Genomic DNA, 15,747 nt, shown 5'->3' with positions numbered 1-15,747 from the left:
GGATTTAGAGTCACTCATAGAAGGTAACTGGTTACTTTAATAACAGTCATATCATTATTGCCATAATGGACCTGTCTTTTCAGTCTAGCTATTATTGTAGCTTGGGATCACACCTTGGAAGACTGTTGAATACTTTTCTTCCCCCAATAGCATAAATAGCACCTTCCAGTACTATGAAAGCTAGTGAGTAGAGATGAAGCTTCTAGGTTATACCAGCTTGATTTCTCTGTCATATGATTTAAGTATGAAGTATCTATAATAATAGGATCTTACTACAAAGTTATGAAAGGTAGCCAAGAGTAATTGAAGCAGCCTGATAATGTTTAGGGCACATGTGGGAAGCCAGTGACCAACCACTGTGAAAAAATAATCTTTACATGGTGTTGCGCTTTTGTTAACCTCTGGGAGAAGGATTGTCCCCTTGTTACAGAGTAACTGCATATATATATATATATATATATATATATACATATATATATATATATATATACTTTTATATTACTTCTATAGTAGTGGTACTCATATAGCATTTTCAAAAATCTTTGGCATTATTTCTCTCCATACTTGCTTTCTGTACCATGCTATCCCATCTCTCATCTCATTTAATTCTTCCTCTTCCACTGTTTTCCTTTCTGCCTCCAGAATATTTATATTCTAGTCTCTTTCTCCTGAAATCACTACCTACAATCATGACTCCTTACTAGTTTCTAGGCAACTTCAATTTAAGTGTACATACTAAATATTCAAATACAGGATCCATATATAAAAGTGAACACTCAATATTTTGTCTTACTGGATCTTGGTTACCTAACTTATAATGTTCATTTCCAGCCCTATCATTTACCTGTGAAATTAATACTTTTATTTTTCTTTACAGGTAAAGAATTATTTTTGTTTACCTGTAAAGAACATATATATATATATATATATATATATATATATATATATGTTTTACACTTTCATTATCCATTCATCTTTTGATGAGCATCTAAGCTGTCTCCATTTCTTGATATTGAACAGAGTAGCATCAAACATGGATGAACAAGTGTCTCTGTAGTGGGTTACAGATTCTTTGGGAATATGTCAGGACAGCTATAACTGGATCACATGGTAGATTTATTTCTAGCTTTTAGAGGAACATTTATACTGATTTCCATAGTGACTATACCAGTTTTTACTTACACTAACAGTGAAAATGTATTCTCCTTTCCCCTTATTGATTTCAGCATTTATTTATTTATTTTTTTGCTTATGATCTTAGCCTTTCTGACAGGAGCAAGATGAAATCTCAAAGTAGTGTTAATTTGAATTCCCCTCCTGTTTCAGAATTTGAACATGTGAAGAACATTTGAGAGAAAATTGTGTTTCTTCTTTTGAATATTCTCTGTTTAGTTCCATGCCAAGATTTTAAGTTGAGTTATTTATTTCCTATATTGTTTTTTTTTAGATATTGTTTGTATGTTCTAGATACTAGCCATGGTCATTTATGTAACTAGTAAAGATTTTTCCCAAGGGTCTATCATGAAATAGAGACAGAGGTATGTGCAATGCATGATGCACACATGAATGTATATGTCTATATGAACATGAGATAGCGGGTGTGACTACATTTATTTAAAAAGTTCTTTAAATTTACTATTCCTTCTTGATGGCTGATTGCTTCTAACTAATTGGTTCTAGACCTCTTATTTCTAAATTACCTTCATCTTCAAGCTTCACAACTAGCTGAAAACATTAATAATTAAAAATACAGGGACTGAATAGTCAATATTTTCCATATATTTAGAAAGTAAATGAGGCTGTTTTATTGTATATTTGATGTGAAACTAAAATTTGAGTGTTATAGAAGATTTTGCATTCCCCACAGCTTTTTTGAATGCACCCTTGACCTCTTTGTTCCTCAGGCTATAGACCAGAGGGTTCAGCATGGGGATGACCATGGTGTAGAATACAGATGCCATCTTGTCAGTGCCCATGGTGTGGCTGGAGCTGGGCTGTAAGTACATGAAGATGACTGTGCCATAGAAGATGGAGACTGCAGTGAGGTGGGAAGCACAGGTGGAAAAGGCCTTCTGGCGTCCTTCAGATGAGCGCATCCTCAAAATAGTGACGAATATAAATAGGTAGGAGATCAAGATGACTACAATAGAGAAGAGAGCATTAAAACCCACCACAAAGAAAATCACCATCTCAGTGACAGAGGTGTCTGAGCATGAGAGGGCCAGGAGAGGAGGGGCGTCACAGAAGAAGTGGTCTATCACATTGAACTTGCAAAAGGACAGCCTGAAAATGTTCCCAGTGTGGATGGAGGAATTCAGGAAGCCACAGACATAGGAGCTTATAGTCAGGCAAGCACATGTGTTTGTGGTTATGGTGGTGGTATAATGCAGGGGCTGACACACTGCTGCATAGCGGTCATAAGCCATGACAGCCAGGAGGAAACTTTCTGTGGTTATAAAGCCCACAAAGAAGAAGAATTGGGTGCCACAAGCGTCATGGGATATGACTTTATCTGTTGAAAGGAGACCTGCTATCACTTTGGGTGTGACAGCTGAAGAATAACCAAAGTCCACCAGAGAGAGGTGGCTGAGGAAAAGGTACATGGGAGTGTGGAGATGTGAGTCCAGCAGAATCAACCCTATCATGCCCAGGTTGCCAAGCACAGTGCTGAGATAGATGAGAAGGAAGACAATGAAGAGTGGGACCTGGAGCTCTGGGTCATCTGTTAACCCTGCAAGAATGAACTTAGTCACCTCTGTACTGTTCTCCATTGTGGACTGTGTGGCTTCCCTGCAGCAAAGAGAGAGGAGATCAGGATGAGACCTGGGGGGAGACTGATGATGCACTCTGATTGTCTTCTCCATGCCTTCTCTCGATGTGCATATGTTCCTTTCCAGCATCCTGATCTAAGCAACCTATGTATCCATATTCAAGTTCAATTTAAACCAATCAAATTAAGCAAAATATTATCATACTGTCTTCCAAAAGAGAGGATGTATCTGAATCTAGTAACTCCATAGACAACTGAATTGAGGTCATAAGCAGGGTGGGGTGAGGCAGGTGGTGGTTATATAAGAATGTCACATTAATTGCTATCTGAAAAATCTCAACGGCATATTAAACTTTCAAAAATAAGTGAAATTATTCTTTTCATTGAACTAGAATCATTTAAGATGTTAATTTAGTCAGGATAATATAATGTAATGCTAAGGAGCACACAACTTTTCAGTTTCTGTGTTTTGTTTAGATTTCAGCTTTATTCTGGTGTGACTAATCAAACTGTGGGCTTTGAAAATGTTAGCCTAATATCATTAGCTGTAGATAGAGTCTAAATATCCCAAATTTACTTCTTAGTATTGTGCAGGCTGGGGAGCAGGGGTGTGTCATGAGTTCCCACTTCCTGGTTCATATACGGCTTCAGGTCTACTGTGCACCTTCCAAATGAAGAAAACTACAAGCTTGGTGATAAAATTCATTTCATTTGGATTTTTACTATACCCTTACTCCTTTTATCCTTTATATAGCCTTTACTCATTATTTTCATGTAAGAGTTATCTTTTTTTATGTAGATAGCCATCCCAGTTGAGCAAAATGTAAGAATTCTTTTATGTTTTAGTCACCATGGATATGAATTTACATATCTCCATCTTAGTGGACTCATAAAATGTAGATAATATGTGCATCTAATAAGTACCTTTATTTCTGTAGATTAACCTTTATTTCTGTAGAACCTTCCTATTGTACCACTGTCTTTCTATTCTCAGAATGCAAGAAACCTTGGATAAGAGAAAACAAAATAAATGAAAGTATAAAATTTGCAGGTAAGTGGGTGAAGCTGGGAACAATTATCCCAGGTGAAGTAATGCACACTTAGAAAGATAAATACCACACTTTCTATTAAAGAAATTTTGAATATTTAGAAACGTACAATTTTAAAACCCATTATCAATGGTATTATGAATTACAGAAGAAAAGTTAGTCATGCTTTAGTCATGCCTGTTATTGAATCTCCAATTTATTTGTAAATCAAAAATGTTTAAATATAACGTTTGAATTTGATTTTATTGTAAATGTCTTTTACCTAAATATTTTAGAGTTTTGAAAAGGGGGTTAGAGAATTCATGTTTAACAGCACTACCTGCTCTTTTGGAGAATGTAGATTCAGTTGCCAACATTCACATGTTGGCTAACAATGACACATAACCTCAGTAGTTAGGTGTTTGATACAACTACTCATCTTATTTAATATATTTTATTGTATCTTCTGTGAGCAACACATGTATTTGAATATTACTTGAATTTTATAAAGAGAGTCTGTTATAAATAAAATGATTCAAAGATATATATATATATATATATTATATATATATATATATATATATCATGGAAATGCAACTCAGAGCAAATGATCTGTCCTTCTGAGCCTCTTGTATAAAAACAAGTAGATATTCAAATGCTTAGAGTGCCCTGCTCTAGAATCTTTGGATATCTTTTTAAAAAAATCAAAACAAAGAAGCCATATAAACTACCAGGTGCTGTCCATTCTCTTAATAAGTACAATGTCTGTCTTAGGAACAATAATTTTGCTGACATTTTGGTCCCCAGAAGCACACATAACACATTTCCTAATGTGGGGAGTTTTCTTACTGAATCAAACATCCAGGCCAATAGATATTAAGCTTTTGTGTTACTTTCCATTTTTCTAGAAGAGCACAGTGATTTATTATTTTCTTACAATTGTAAAACAGTGATTTAGCCTTGCTCAGTCTATGCAATGGTTAATAAGTCCTGTTTCTAATACCAGGTAAGTCTCTGTGGATAGAAATACAGTATGAGTTTATATCTTTTAATATAATAGTTATATCATATGATTTTGTAACTATGAACATTTTATAACATGTTATTAAGTTTAATATTTTCTCATTTGTTGATACCAATTCCTCCTTTTAAAAATATTACTATGATTTTACTGGTTGCAATAACATTTTAAAATGATACCCCCATTGGTGTTTTCATCAACTCTGGAATTAGTTAAGATAACCCATATTATCACTTTCCCTACAAGAGCCAAACAAGATTATATTAGTTAAAATACTTATTTTAAAATCAACCAAGTTTACTTTAAGTAAATTAGGCACCGATGATCTATTAATTGCCTTATGTCCTAAGATAAATACATTTTAATAATATCACCACTTTATTTGGGCATACAGTGTCCGATTATCTCTGATACAAAGTTTAACCATATGCAAACAATGCAGTCTAAACTCTCAGTGAACCAAAGGAAAGATAGCTGATCTCACAGGTTGTAATCTCCTGCTTATTTCTGTCCTCAAGTTCATGAAGGCTATGTGTCTGACCCAGGAGTTTACATTCTTACCTGAGAAAAGCAGCATGCAAATCTAGTACCTTCATATGTAATTAGGGTTCAATTCATAATTCAGTCCTTGAAAGTAAGAAAATGTCTTTATTTGGAGACTCTTATCTTAGTATCTAGCAGGAATGCTAAAGATCTCCACATGAAAGAAAATAACACCCTGGCTTTGGAACCCTTCAACAAAAGCTCTATTCCTGGGTCTTCTTTCTTAGATAAATTATATGACCTATTTAAATTTAATAATATACTCATCCCACAAAAGGAATAGCATGCAGGTAACCCCAAGGACACCTGCCCTGAAGGATGCCTGGTGTGACAAAATAGTACTGTTCATCATTTCTCATACTTGGTAAGGTGTGGTTGCTGTTTTATCCAAACAAATAATACCACTGTCATTTTTCCCTAAGGAACACACTCTTGCTAACATGACATTGGGGAGAAATTAATTGTTGGTTTTATTAATAGATCAATAACAAAATAAAAAAGGCTCTTGCTTTGGTCCACTTCCTTTAGTGATAGGCCAATGGAGATTTCACATGTAAAAAGGTGGTAACCAGAAGAGAGTTCGATAGTCAAGGAGATCTCATGGGAAAAATATCCCAAGAGGACTACAACATGCCCTTATCTCACACAACTGGGGAGCAAGTGATTAAATATTCTATGAGAATTCAACTCTGCTTATCAGTGGAGATTATAGGTTTATTTTCATTAATTTTTTAAAATAATTCTTTTGGTAAGAAAAGAACTATAGGAAACCTGTTTGACAGTAAGGGTAAGGGATAGAAATTTATATTTTTGTGTCTACAGAACATGTATGCTTCCCTTATTTGACATATAATTTTTAAGAAGGCATGTCAATATGTTAAATTGTTTTTTACCTCTGCTGAGTTTGAACTATAATGTCAAGACTTGCTAATAAGTCCATGCAAAATAAGAAATGTTCTTTGTGTTTGTGGTGCTTACGTACAGTGGTTTTAATAAGTACTAAACAAACAAGAGACACACAATTGTGTTCACAGAGACATACCTGTAGTTGAATGCTTTTTTCTGTCCTGCTAGTCTCCCTGGACCAGTTTCTCTTCCACTCGAGGGTTCCCACAACCACTTATAAAATAATCACTTATAAGCTAATATTACATATAACTATTTAGTGAGTGACTCAGGCTTATTACTGGCTAGTTCTCTCTTATAAATTAACCCATTTTAATAATCTGCATATCATATATGACTATGGCTTACCGGTAATGTTCTGGCATCTTACCCCTTTGCTGCTACATGGAGTCTCCCTGAATCCGCCATCTTTCTCTCTCTTTCTCTGTTTGTATTTCCCTCTTAGCTATATTCTCCTTGGCCATTGACCAAATCAGCTTTATTTATCACCCAATAAAAGCAACACATATTCACAGCCTACTGAATAAGAAAAGAAATAGTACACAGAGGCGAAAGAAGAATTTTTACCTTATATTAGCTTGTCAGAATACTTTCTGAGGTAAGCAAACATTTCATTAAGTTCTAATCATGAGAGAGGACCAGCATATGCATGCTTGTGTTAAACAAAATGAAGATTACATGGTAAAAGTCCAGAGTTTCAAAGTAATCCAAACTTTTAAGCAAACCATGTAGTTACAGTATCAACAAAAGGTCATTGGATATAATTTCCATGGCATTATCCTCCTCAAAACCACAAACATTTATGAATTTTGTTTAGTTGTGGTTTTCTATGGTGGTCTCTTTCTGTTGCAAAGAGAAGTTTCTTTGATGAGAGGTGAAGACTACACTTACCTGTTGGTATAAGAGACATGTTCAGAATGTTGTTAGAAATCATGCTAGCTAAAGATACAAGGCATGCATTCTCAAGGCCAAGGAAACAGATAAGATCTGACAAACCAAGTGCCTTATGTTTCACAGGAGACTTGACTTGTGAAATGTCTGGGAATAATTTAAGAGATGGGAAGGGTTGGTGGAGTAAGGGCTATGGTTTCTAAGAGGGGAGAAGGGGTATTAGTATGTAAAACTACATTTGTGTGATTGGTTAAGCTAGAAGTTTGTAACTGAAGATCCCCCATGGAAAGTCTCACCCTCCCTGGGGAGCAGAAAGGGTTTGGGATAAGGGGTCAGTGTGGAGCAGGAGAGGAGGGGAGGGAGAGATAACTGAGATTGCCATGTAAAAGAAGCTTGTTTCCAATTTAAATTTTAAAGGTTAAAAAAAGAAATCATGATAGCTGGATCTTATGGTAGACTGATTCCCATTTTCCTGAGGAGTTGCCATACTGATTTCCTAAGTGGCTGTACAAGTTGGCACTCCCACCATCAGTGGAGGAGTGTTCCCCTTTCTCCACATCCTCTCCAGCATAAACTGTCCTAGGTGTTCTTGATTTTACCCATTCTGACAGGAGTAAGATGGTGTCTCAGAGTTGTTTTGATTTGCATTTCCCTGATGGTTAAAGATGTTGAGAACTTTCTTATGTGTCTTTCAGCCATTTTATATTCCTCTATTGAGAATTCTCTATTTAATTCTGTACCGCACTTTTTAATTGATTTATTTGGTGTTTAGAGACTAGCTTCTCGAGTTCTTTGTAAATTTTGGAGATCAGCCTCTGTCAGATGTGGGGTTCGTGAATATATTTTCCCATTCTGTCGGCTGCCGTTTTGTCTTGCTGACTGTGTCCTTTGCCTTACAGAAGCTTCTCAGCTTCAGGAGGTCCCATTTATTTATTGTCAATCTCAGAGTCTGTGCCACTGGTGTTATGTTCAGGAAGTGGTCTCCTGTACCAATTCACTTGAGGATACTTCCCACTTTCTCTTCTAATAGTTTCAGTGTAGCTGGATTTATGTTGAGGTCTTTGGTCCATTTGGACTCAAGTTTTGTGCATTTTGATAGATAGGGATCTATCTATAGTCTTCTACATGCCAGCATCCAGTTATTCCAGCAACATTTGTTGAAAATGCTTTCTTTATTACATTGTATAACTTCCACCACAAGATCTAGCACTTACACTCTTAGGCATATGCCCAAAAGAAGCACATTCACACAAGAAGGACATATGTTCACCTATGTTCATAGCAGCATTAATTGTAATATCCAGAACCTGGAAGCAACCTAGATGCCTCTCAACTGAAGAATGGATAGAGAAAATGTAGTACATTTACACAATGGAGTACTACTCAGCAGAAAATAAAAAACAATGGAATCTTGAAATTTGCAGAAAAATGGATGGAACTATAAGAAACCATTCTCAGCGAGGTAACCCAGTCACAAAAAGACAAACATGGCATGTTCTCACTCATATATTGATTTTAGACATAGAGAAATGGATTACCAGCCTACAATCCACATTGCCAGAGCAGATAGGGAACAAGGAGGGCCCTAAGAGAGACATACATAATCCCCCTGGAGAAGTAGAAAGAGACAAGATCTCCTGAGCATATTTGGAGCATGGGGGAGGGAATAGGGAGCCAGGAGAATGAGAATGGGAGAAGAATAGGGGTGAGGAGGACATGAAGGAGCAGGAAGTTTGAGTCGGGAGAAGAATAGAGGAGAACAAGATAAGAGATACCATAATAGAGAGAGCCATTATGGGTTTAAAGAGAAATCAGACACTAGGGAAATGTCCAGAGATCTACAAGGATGATACCAACTAGCAATCTAAGCAACAGTGGAGAGGCTCCCTTAAATGCCCTCCCCTGATAATGAGATTGATGACTAACTTATATGCCATCCTATAGCCTTCATCCAGCAGCTGATGGAAGTAGAAGCAGATACCCACAGCTAAACACTGAACTGAACTGGAATCCAGTTGCAGAGAGGGAGAAGCAATGAGCAAGGGGTGCAGACTAGGTTGGTGAAACCCACAGAAACAGCTGACCAGAACAAGAGGGAACACTTTGTCCACAGACTGATGCATGGGAAACCAGCACAGGACTGATCCAGACCCCATGAATGTGGGTGTCAGTGAGGAGGCCTCAGAAATCTATTGGGCCTCTTGTAGGAGATCAGTACTTATCCCTAGCATAGGAATGGACTTTGGGAGCCCATTCCACATAGAAGGATACTCTCTCAGACTAGACATAGAGGGGAGGGCCCAGGCCCTATCCCAAAGGATATGATAGACTCTGAATATCCCCCATGGAAGGCCTTACCCTCCCTAGGGAACAGAAATGGTATGGGATATGTAGGGGCTTATGGGAGAACGGGAGGGAGAGGGTACTGGTATTGACATGTAAAACAATCTTGTTTTTAATTTAAATTTAAAAAATGAAAAAAAAGAAATCATGCTAGCTTTGTAAAGTGGTTGTTTTAGATTGTCCCCCAATATACATGATTTCACTAGTACTGAGTAATTAGCTGATTTTCCAATACCCAACATGGTTTCCATTTTGTTAAGTAGGCTTTACATTTAGTTGGAGAACTTCTGTTTACCAAGTTATGTACTACTATATGCTACTACTATACCCTAGAGTTATCATCTATGCTCATCATTATAGAGATATCTATAAAATACTCCGAGGCCTAAGGCTCAGGGAACATTGTGGAAGAGAGTCAGAAAGGTTGCAAAGGCCAGAAGAGCAGTGATTTTGATGTAGGATTGTTTCTTACTAATGTCAGAAGTTGTACCTATAAAATCTCATCAATGCGATTGCCTAAAAATTAGCTGAAACAAGGACAACAACAGACATGCTAAAATGGGCCAGGTCCAAGCTTCAACCCTGAACAAAAAAATTACAGGCAACAAAAGGTAACTGGGGAAAGGAGAAGTAATTTTCCCTAGAGAAGGGCACAGAAATTCCTCATTTCTTGCTCTTAGTATTCTTTAGTATCCATTGGTAGTGAAGTCACCCTAAATACCCTAACATTTCCCCTTTAGCCACTAAGTTAATAAAACAGTTTATTCCTTTCAGCTGTAAATAGTTCAAATAATCAATTTTAAAGGTCACTGCCTCTTGGAGCATTTTATGTCTAATCTAGATTGGAGGTAAAAATAAGTTGCCAGTCAACAGGATTGAGAGTTGAGAAAATGTAAACTGATCTTAGCTTGTTTATAAATTGTTAGAGCTGAAAGAAGTGGACACATGTCCCCATTCATAATTCAGAAGCAATTTCTAATTGATACTCACTTGTAAATGGAAATTTAGTTTTCTCTAGGGAGTCTCACTGTGGAAACATACTACTCTAGAAGTCAGGAAGCCTTACCAATAGTATATGGCCAACAAAAATTGTACTCAATGATATCTTCGTAGGTTCCTTGTCTTATAATGTGTCAGGGCTTTTGTTTCTAAACTTCTTAATTTTTAAAAAACTTTATCTTGCTTTGTATTTTTTAATTTTAATTTAATATTATTTATATATTTTTCTTTTCTCTTTTTTACTCTACAGGTCCTTTGATTAAAAATTATGGCTTCCAGTTTAATGTTTTTATGGGAATTCTGTGTGTGGGTATCTGTTTCTTGAGCCTTGTCTTGGGTTCTTTCTTTCTGTCTGTTTTTTATCCAGTTCCTATGTGTTAGTTTTTGTTTTATCTTATTATATTAGAATATATCTTATTACTTACCCTTAGAAGCCTGTTTTCTAATGAGAGAGAGAAAGGGAATGAATGGGTCTGTATTAGAATGGATGTGGGGAGGAGCTGGGAAGAGTAGAGGGAGGTGAAACTGTAATTAGTATGTATTATATAAGGAAAAGAAATCTATCTTCAATAAATAAATAAAATAAGTGCACTAAATGTCTCTTGGGTAAGAAATTTAGCATACAACATAATAAAAACATATTTGGGACTTATAACCAATAGATAGAAATAGCCAGCTAGTCGTTGGTCTCTAATATATCGTATGTCATCATAATTTGCAGTTTCATTTATTTATGTGTGGTTGTATATTTTCTCTGGTGCATCAGGGTCATTTGTGTGTCATCCTTGGGTGCTTTCTTCAGTCATTCTCTGCTTTACTTCCCATCTTCCTTTCTATTTTATTGCTTTACACATCTAATTTTATGCCAATACCATGTTGATTTTCATACTCTAGTTCTGTAACCTATTTGAAAATCAGGCACCTTTATGTTTCCATTTCTAGTATTGGTTTGTTTATTAGTTTTTACATTTTCAATAAATGTACACAGCATTTTTTGGTCATATCCACCTCTGCCTCCCCCTTCCAAATTATCTTAGGTCTATCTAACACAGGCTATTATCATTGCTCATTGTTGTACAACTTAAATGGATAGTAAGATAATATTGCTGAAGATGCCACATACTTTAGTTTCAGGATACAGCAAATTCAATCTCAAACCGGTCAGAAAACTCCCTATCCCCAATCCCCACATATGGTCATTTTTTGGTTCCATATGAAATTTTTTATGTATTTTTTGGTTCTGTGGAGACCATCATTAGATGTGTACATTGCTTTTAGTAGTTTAACCAGTAGATGTAGACTATATCTGAATACCTTTATTTATTTATGCATTATTCATAATAGCCACAATGTGCAATCAGAATGGATACAGATATTCAGGTAGACTTGTACAAAGGACTTTTTATTTGGCTACTTATGTCATTTTCAGAGCTGGAACTCATGTGAAAGTGAAGTAAGTCAGACTCAGAAAGACAAGTATCCCATTTTCTTTCTTGCTAGGAGAGTAAATAAAAGACATTTTAAAAAGTCAACCTGAAAGTAGTAAGTAAACTGACAACTAGGGAAGAGTTCAGGAGTGGGGAGAGGGGAGAAAGGAGAAATTAAGAGATGGTAGATGGGAATCAATTGTGTTGACACATGGTATGTGTATGAGAGGGAATATCAGTATAAAACTCACAAATATATGTATACACACATATTACATGAATTAATAATATTACAATAATGAAGACGTAAATTAAAATATTAAATACATGTGGAGAAATAATTTTCCCTAAGGATTTTAATCACTGTGTACTAATTTTGTAACTTAATGAGCCTAATTATATTTTATTTAGACATATAATGTAATTTGCTTACATATTCCTTCCTTTGTTAACTTCTTTTTATACCCCATTTCATCTTATAGTATATTATAACCATTATTTGTTTTCATTTCTCTTTAATTCCACATATTGAAGAAAACATAAACTATTTGCTCTTGTAATGTTTGGTTTACTTTATTCAATTAATATGATGACATCTAGCTCCATATATTTTTCTGCAGAAAACATGATTTCATTCTTCAAGACTGAGAAAAGACATTTCCTTTACGTTCATCTGCTGGTTTTATAACCTGACAGCCGTGAATAGTGCTGTGGTAGTCGTGGGTGTGCAAGTGTGTCTTTATAGTAAGTTGACTTTGTTTTTTTTTTTTGAGTATCTGCCCAAAAGTGGTATATGTAGATTATATAATAGTTTTACTTTTAATTATTTGAAGAATCTTTAATACTAATTTTTACAGCAGATAAATTAATCTAGCTTATTTTCATGATGCTATAAGGGCTATTTTTTAATGACATTGACAGCATGTAGATAAAAGAAGAAATCATGAAAAAATAAAATGTTTTCAACTAAAAAAAGGAAAAGTGCACTAGGTAGAAAATAAAGAAATCATCACAAGTAATAGTATTACATCATTGTTATTCCTAAGAAACTGAGCTAGGTCTCCACAGACAGTTTAATTGCTGCTTCTCTAGGTGAATGGGGTGAGAGTGTGGCTGTTCTCCTGGGCATGTAGTCTCTGAAGGACTTTATGCCTATATAACTTCCTTGGATCCCCTGTATTGTTCTCTAGAATCCCAATATGGTTCTATTTGACACTGTTTTCATTAGAGCAGCCAAAGACATTTTGGTGATAGTGTATTGGATTTAATGTATAGATTGTTATTTCTCAGTAGTTTTTTGAAAGATTTATCACTGCTACTCTTTAATTGTGTGCATGTATGCACATGTGCTCATCTGAACATAAATGCCTGGAAAGGTTAGAGGCATTAGATTAACTGGAGCTGGAGTTATAGATGGTTGGGAAGCTCCTGAGGTAGGTGTTTGAATCCAAACTCAGGTCCTCTGCAAGAGCACTACATGCTCTTAACCAATGAGCCATCCGTTCATAAAACCCTGTGGTAAGTGGTTTTTTAACACACATTTGCACAATATTATAAACCTATAGCATTAAAAATTTATATCCCCCAGCTAAGAGTGAGGTCTGTGTTAAGAATGATGTCCTTCTCTTACAGATGCTCCAAACTTCACTTAGTGTTCAGATGTCTATATGTCTTAATAGTAGTCCTGTGTGATAGGTTGAACATTCTCTAATCTATGTAATCATCTGCTGCTATTGAACTTCAGTCTTTATGAGATGCCACTAAGAATAACTTCTTCAGCCAGAGCCTTTCCTTCTTTGAATGGGTTGTGCAGTTGGAACCCGAACGACACTGTGTCACCTTCTTTGAAGAGCATGGTAAGTTTCTCCCCTTGGTTAATTTAGACTGTGGAAATAGAGGGTATTCTGTGCAATGGTCCAACAGTAATCATTTACAAAGGATTCAGGGTTTATCCCCTAATTTTCTAATATGTTGTGTGTTCATGTGACTTAATTAAAATCCAGATAAAATCTCAATTATTTAAATAGTAGGAGATATTATTAAAGTCATTTCCAATTCTGTGGTTAGTAGTTCTGTAAAAATATATATCACATGTTTCTTTCATAAGAATATAGGAGATGAAAAATAAAGGAAAAAAGGTAAAAGGGATATTATTAGGAATAGGAAGAACAAGATAATAATAGATGGGTGAATGTGAACAAAATTCATAAATGGAGAAATGTCGCAATGAAACCTTAAAATTGTTTAATTAGTTATTACAAAAGAGATAAAATGAATTAGTAAGCACAGAGTAAATGCTTCTTGAGACAATGAACAATCAATGAATAAACAGAGTCAGTAAATGTATAATGCTCCATTTAATGAGCATTTTGTGGTTGCAGTGATTTGAATGAGAAATGTCACACGTAGGCTCAGGCATTTGAACACTTGGTTCTCAATTGGTGGTACTATGCAGGGCAGGTCTAGGAGCTGCAGCCTTGCTGGAGGAAGTATGTCACCAAGGGTGGATTTTGAGAGAATATAGTCTCTTCCTATTTCCAGTTTTTTTTCTCTGTGTTGCATGTTTGCCATTGAGGGTTCCATCTCTCAGCTTCCTGCTCCAGCCAATGCCTGGGACCATGCATTCAAATAAATCCTGCCTCTGATAAGTTGATTTTGGTCATGGTATGTTATCACAGTAATGAAAAAGTAACTAATACAGTGGTCCCATATGTATAAAGCTAAATTTCATGATTAACTTTATAGAGACTCTTAATAACAGTGATCCTCAACTTTCCTAATACTGCAATCCTTTGATACAGTTCCTCATCTTGTGGTGAACCCCAAACATAAAATAATTTCATTGCGACTTAATCACTGTTATTTTGCTACAGCTATGGATCATAATCTAAATATGTAATATTCAGGATATCTGATATGTGACCTCCATAGGGGTCATGATCCACAGGTTGAGAACCACTGCTTTATAAGCTCTTGGTTAAAAGGTTTTAACATTTTGGAATAAAGAATCCATACCAAGACATACTATTTTTGTATGGTGATCAAGACACACACACACACACACACACACACACACACACACACACACACACACCACTTCACACTCATGGCAAAAGCAATCAAACAAACCAAAAAGTAACTCATGAAGCCTTGCTTCTTCTTCATGTGAACTTGACTTCTACCGTCTCTTTTTAAAAAAAATCTCCAATAAGTATATATACAAAATATAGAAAAATCAATTGTACATGATATCTATGACATGTTGTTGCAAGTTATTATTAGCAATAGTGATAGTGTACTTATTTAATAAAATTATAGTTTGATCTACTATTCAGTTCTACCATATATTTTTATATCATGATATTCAATGAGCAACACATTTTGCTGTAATGACCTGTGGTAAATTTAATTTCCAATCTCTCACCTATAGCATACTTCTAGGGAGTTTTAATGCTGAAGATTTAAAGACTATGAAACTTTATATTGGTAATATGTTTATAGTACAGTTTACCAATATTTACATTATGTTTCATGAAATTAATCTTCATTAAACTCCAGCAAATATGTTCCCAGTTCTCAATATCTCTTATTTGTTAATAATTTAAAGATTATTAACATTATATTGAATGCAATATGAGAACCAGTGAATGAAATCATATTATTGTGGAACATAATTTCATCAATAAAATGCATATGAATTATTTTGTTCATTTAGGAGTCTTTATGTCTGTAGTATTGGTGATATTTGTGGTGATATATTGTTTATTATCTAATAAAGCCACTGGAGATCAAAATACAAAGCTCACTACAGCCATAGAG

General features: G+C 35.3%; 1 protein-coding gene across 1 annotated transcript; it reads right to left on the bottom strand.

Annotated features, from left to right (window-relative positions):
• Positions 1–1,826: 1,826 nt before the first annotated feature.
• Positions 1,827–2,771, bottom strand: LOC100755130 (olfactory receptor 5B12). Its single transcript, XM_027406800.1, has one exon. It carries the CDS (start codon positions 2,769–2,771, stop codon positions 1,827–1,829), a length of 945 nt encoding a protein of 314 aa, XP_027262601.1.
• Positions 2,772–15,747: the final 12,976 nt, after the last annotated feature.

Source organism: Cricetulus griseus, chromosome 3, assembly GCF_003668045.3.
Source record: "Cricetulus griseus strain 17A/GY chromosome 3, alternate assembly CriGri-PICRH-1.0, whole genome shotgun sequence".
NCBI lineage: Eukaryota > Metazoa > Chordata > Mammalia > Rodentia > Cricetidae > Cricetulus > Cricetulus griseus.
This window is presented reverse-complemented; position numbering and strand designations above follow the sequence as displayed.

Bases quoted from the DNA above. Each gene is read 5' to 3' on its own strand.
- LOC100755130 (XM_027406800.1), bottom strand. From the start codon at position 2,771: ATGGAGAACAGTACAGAGGTGACTAAGTTCATTCTTGCAGGGTTAACA.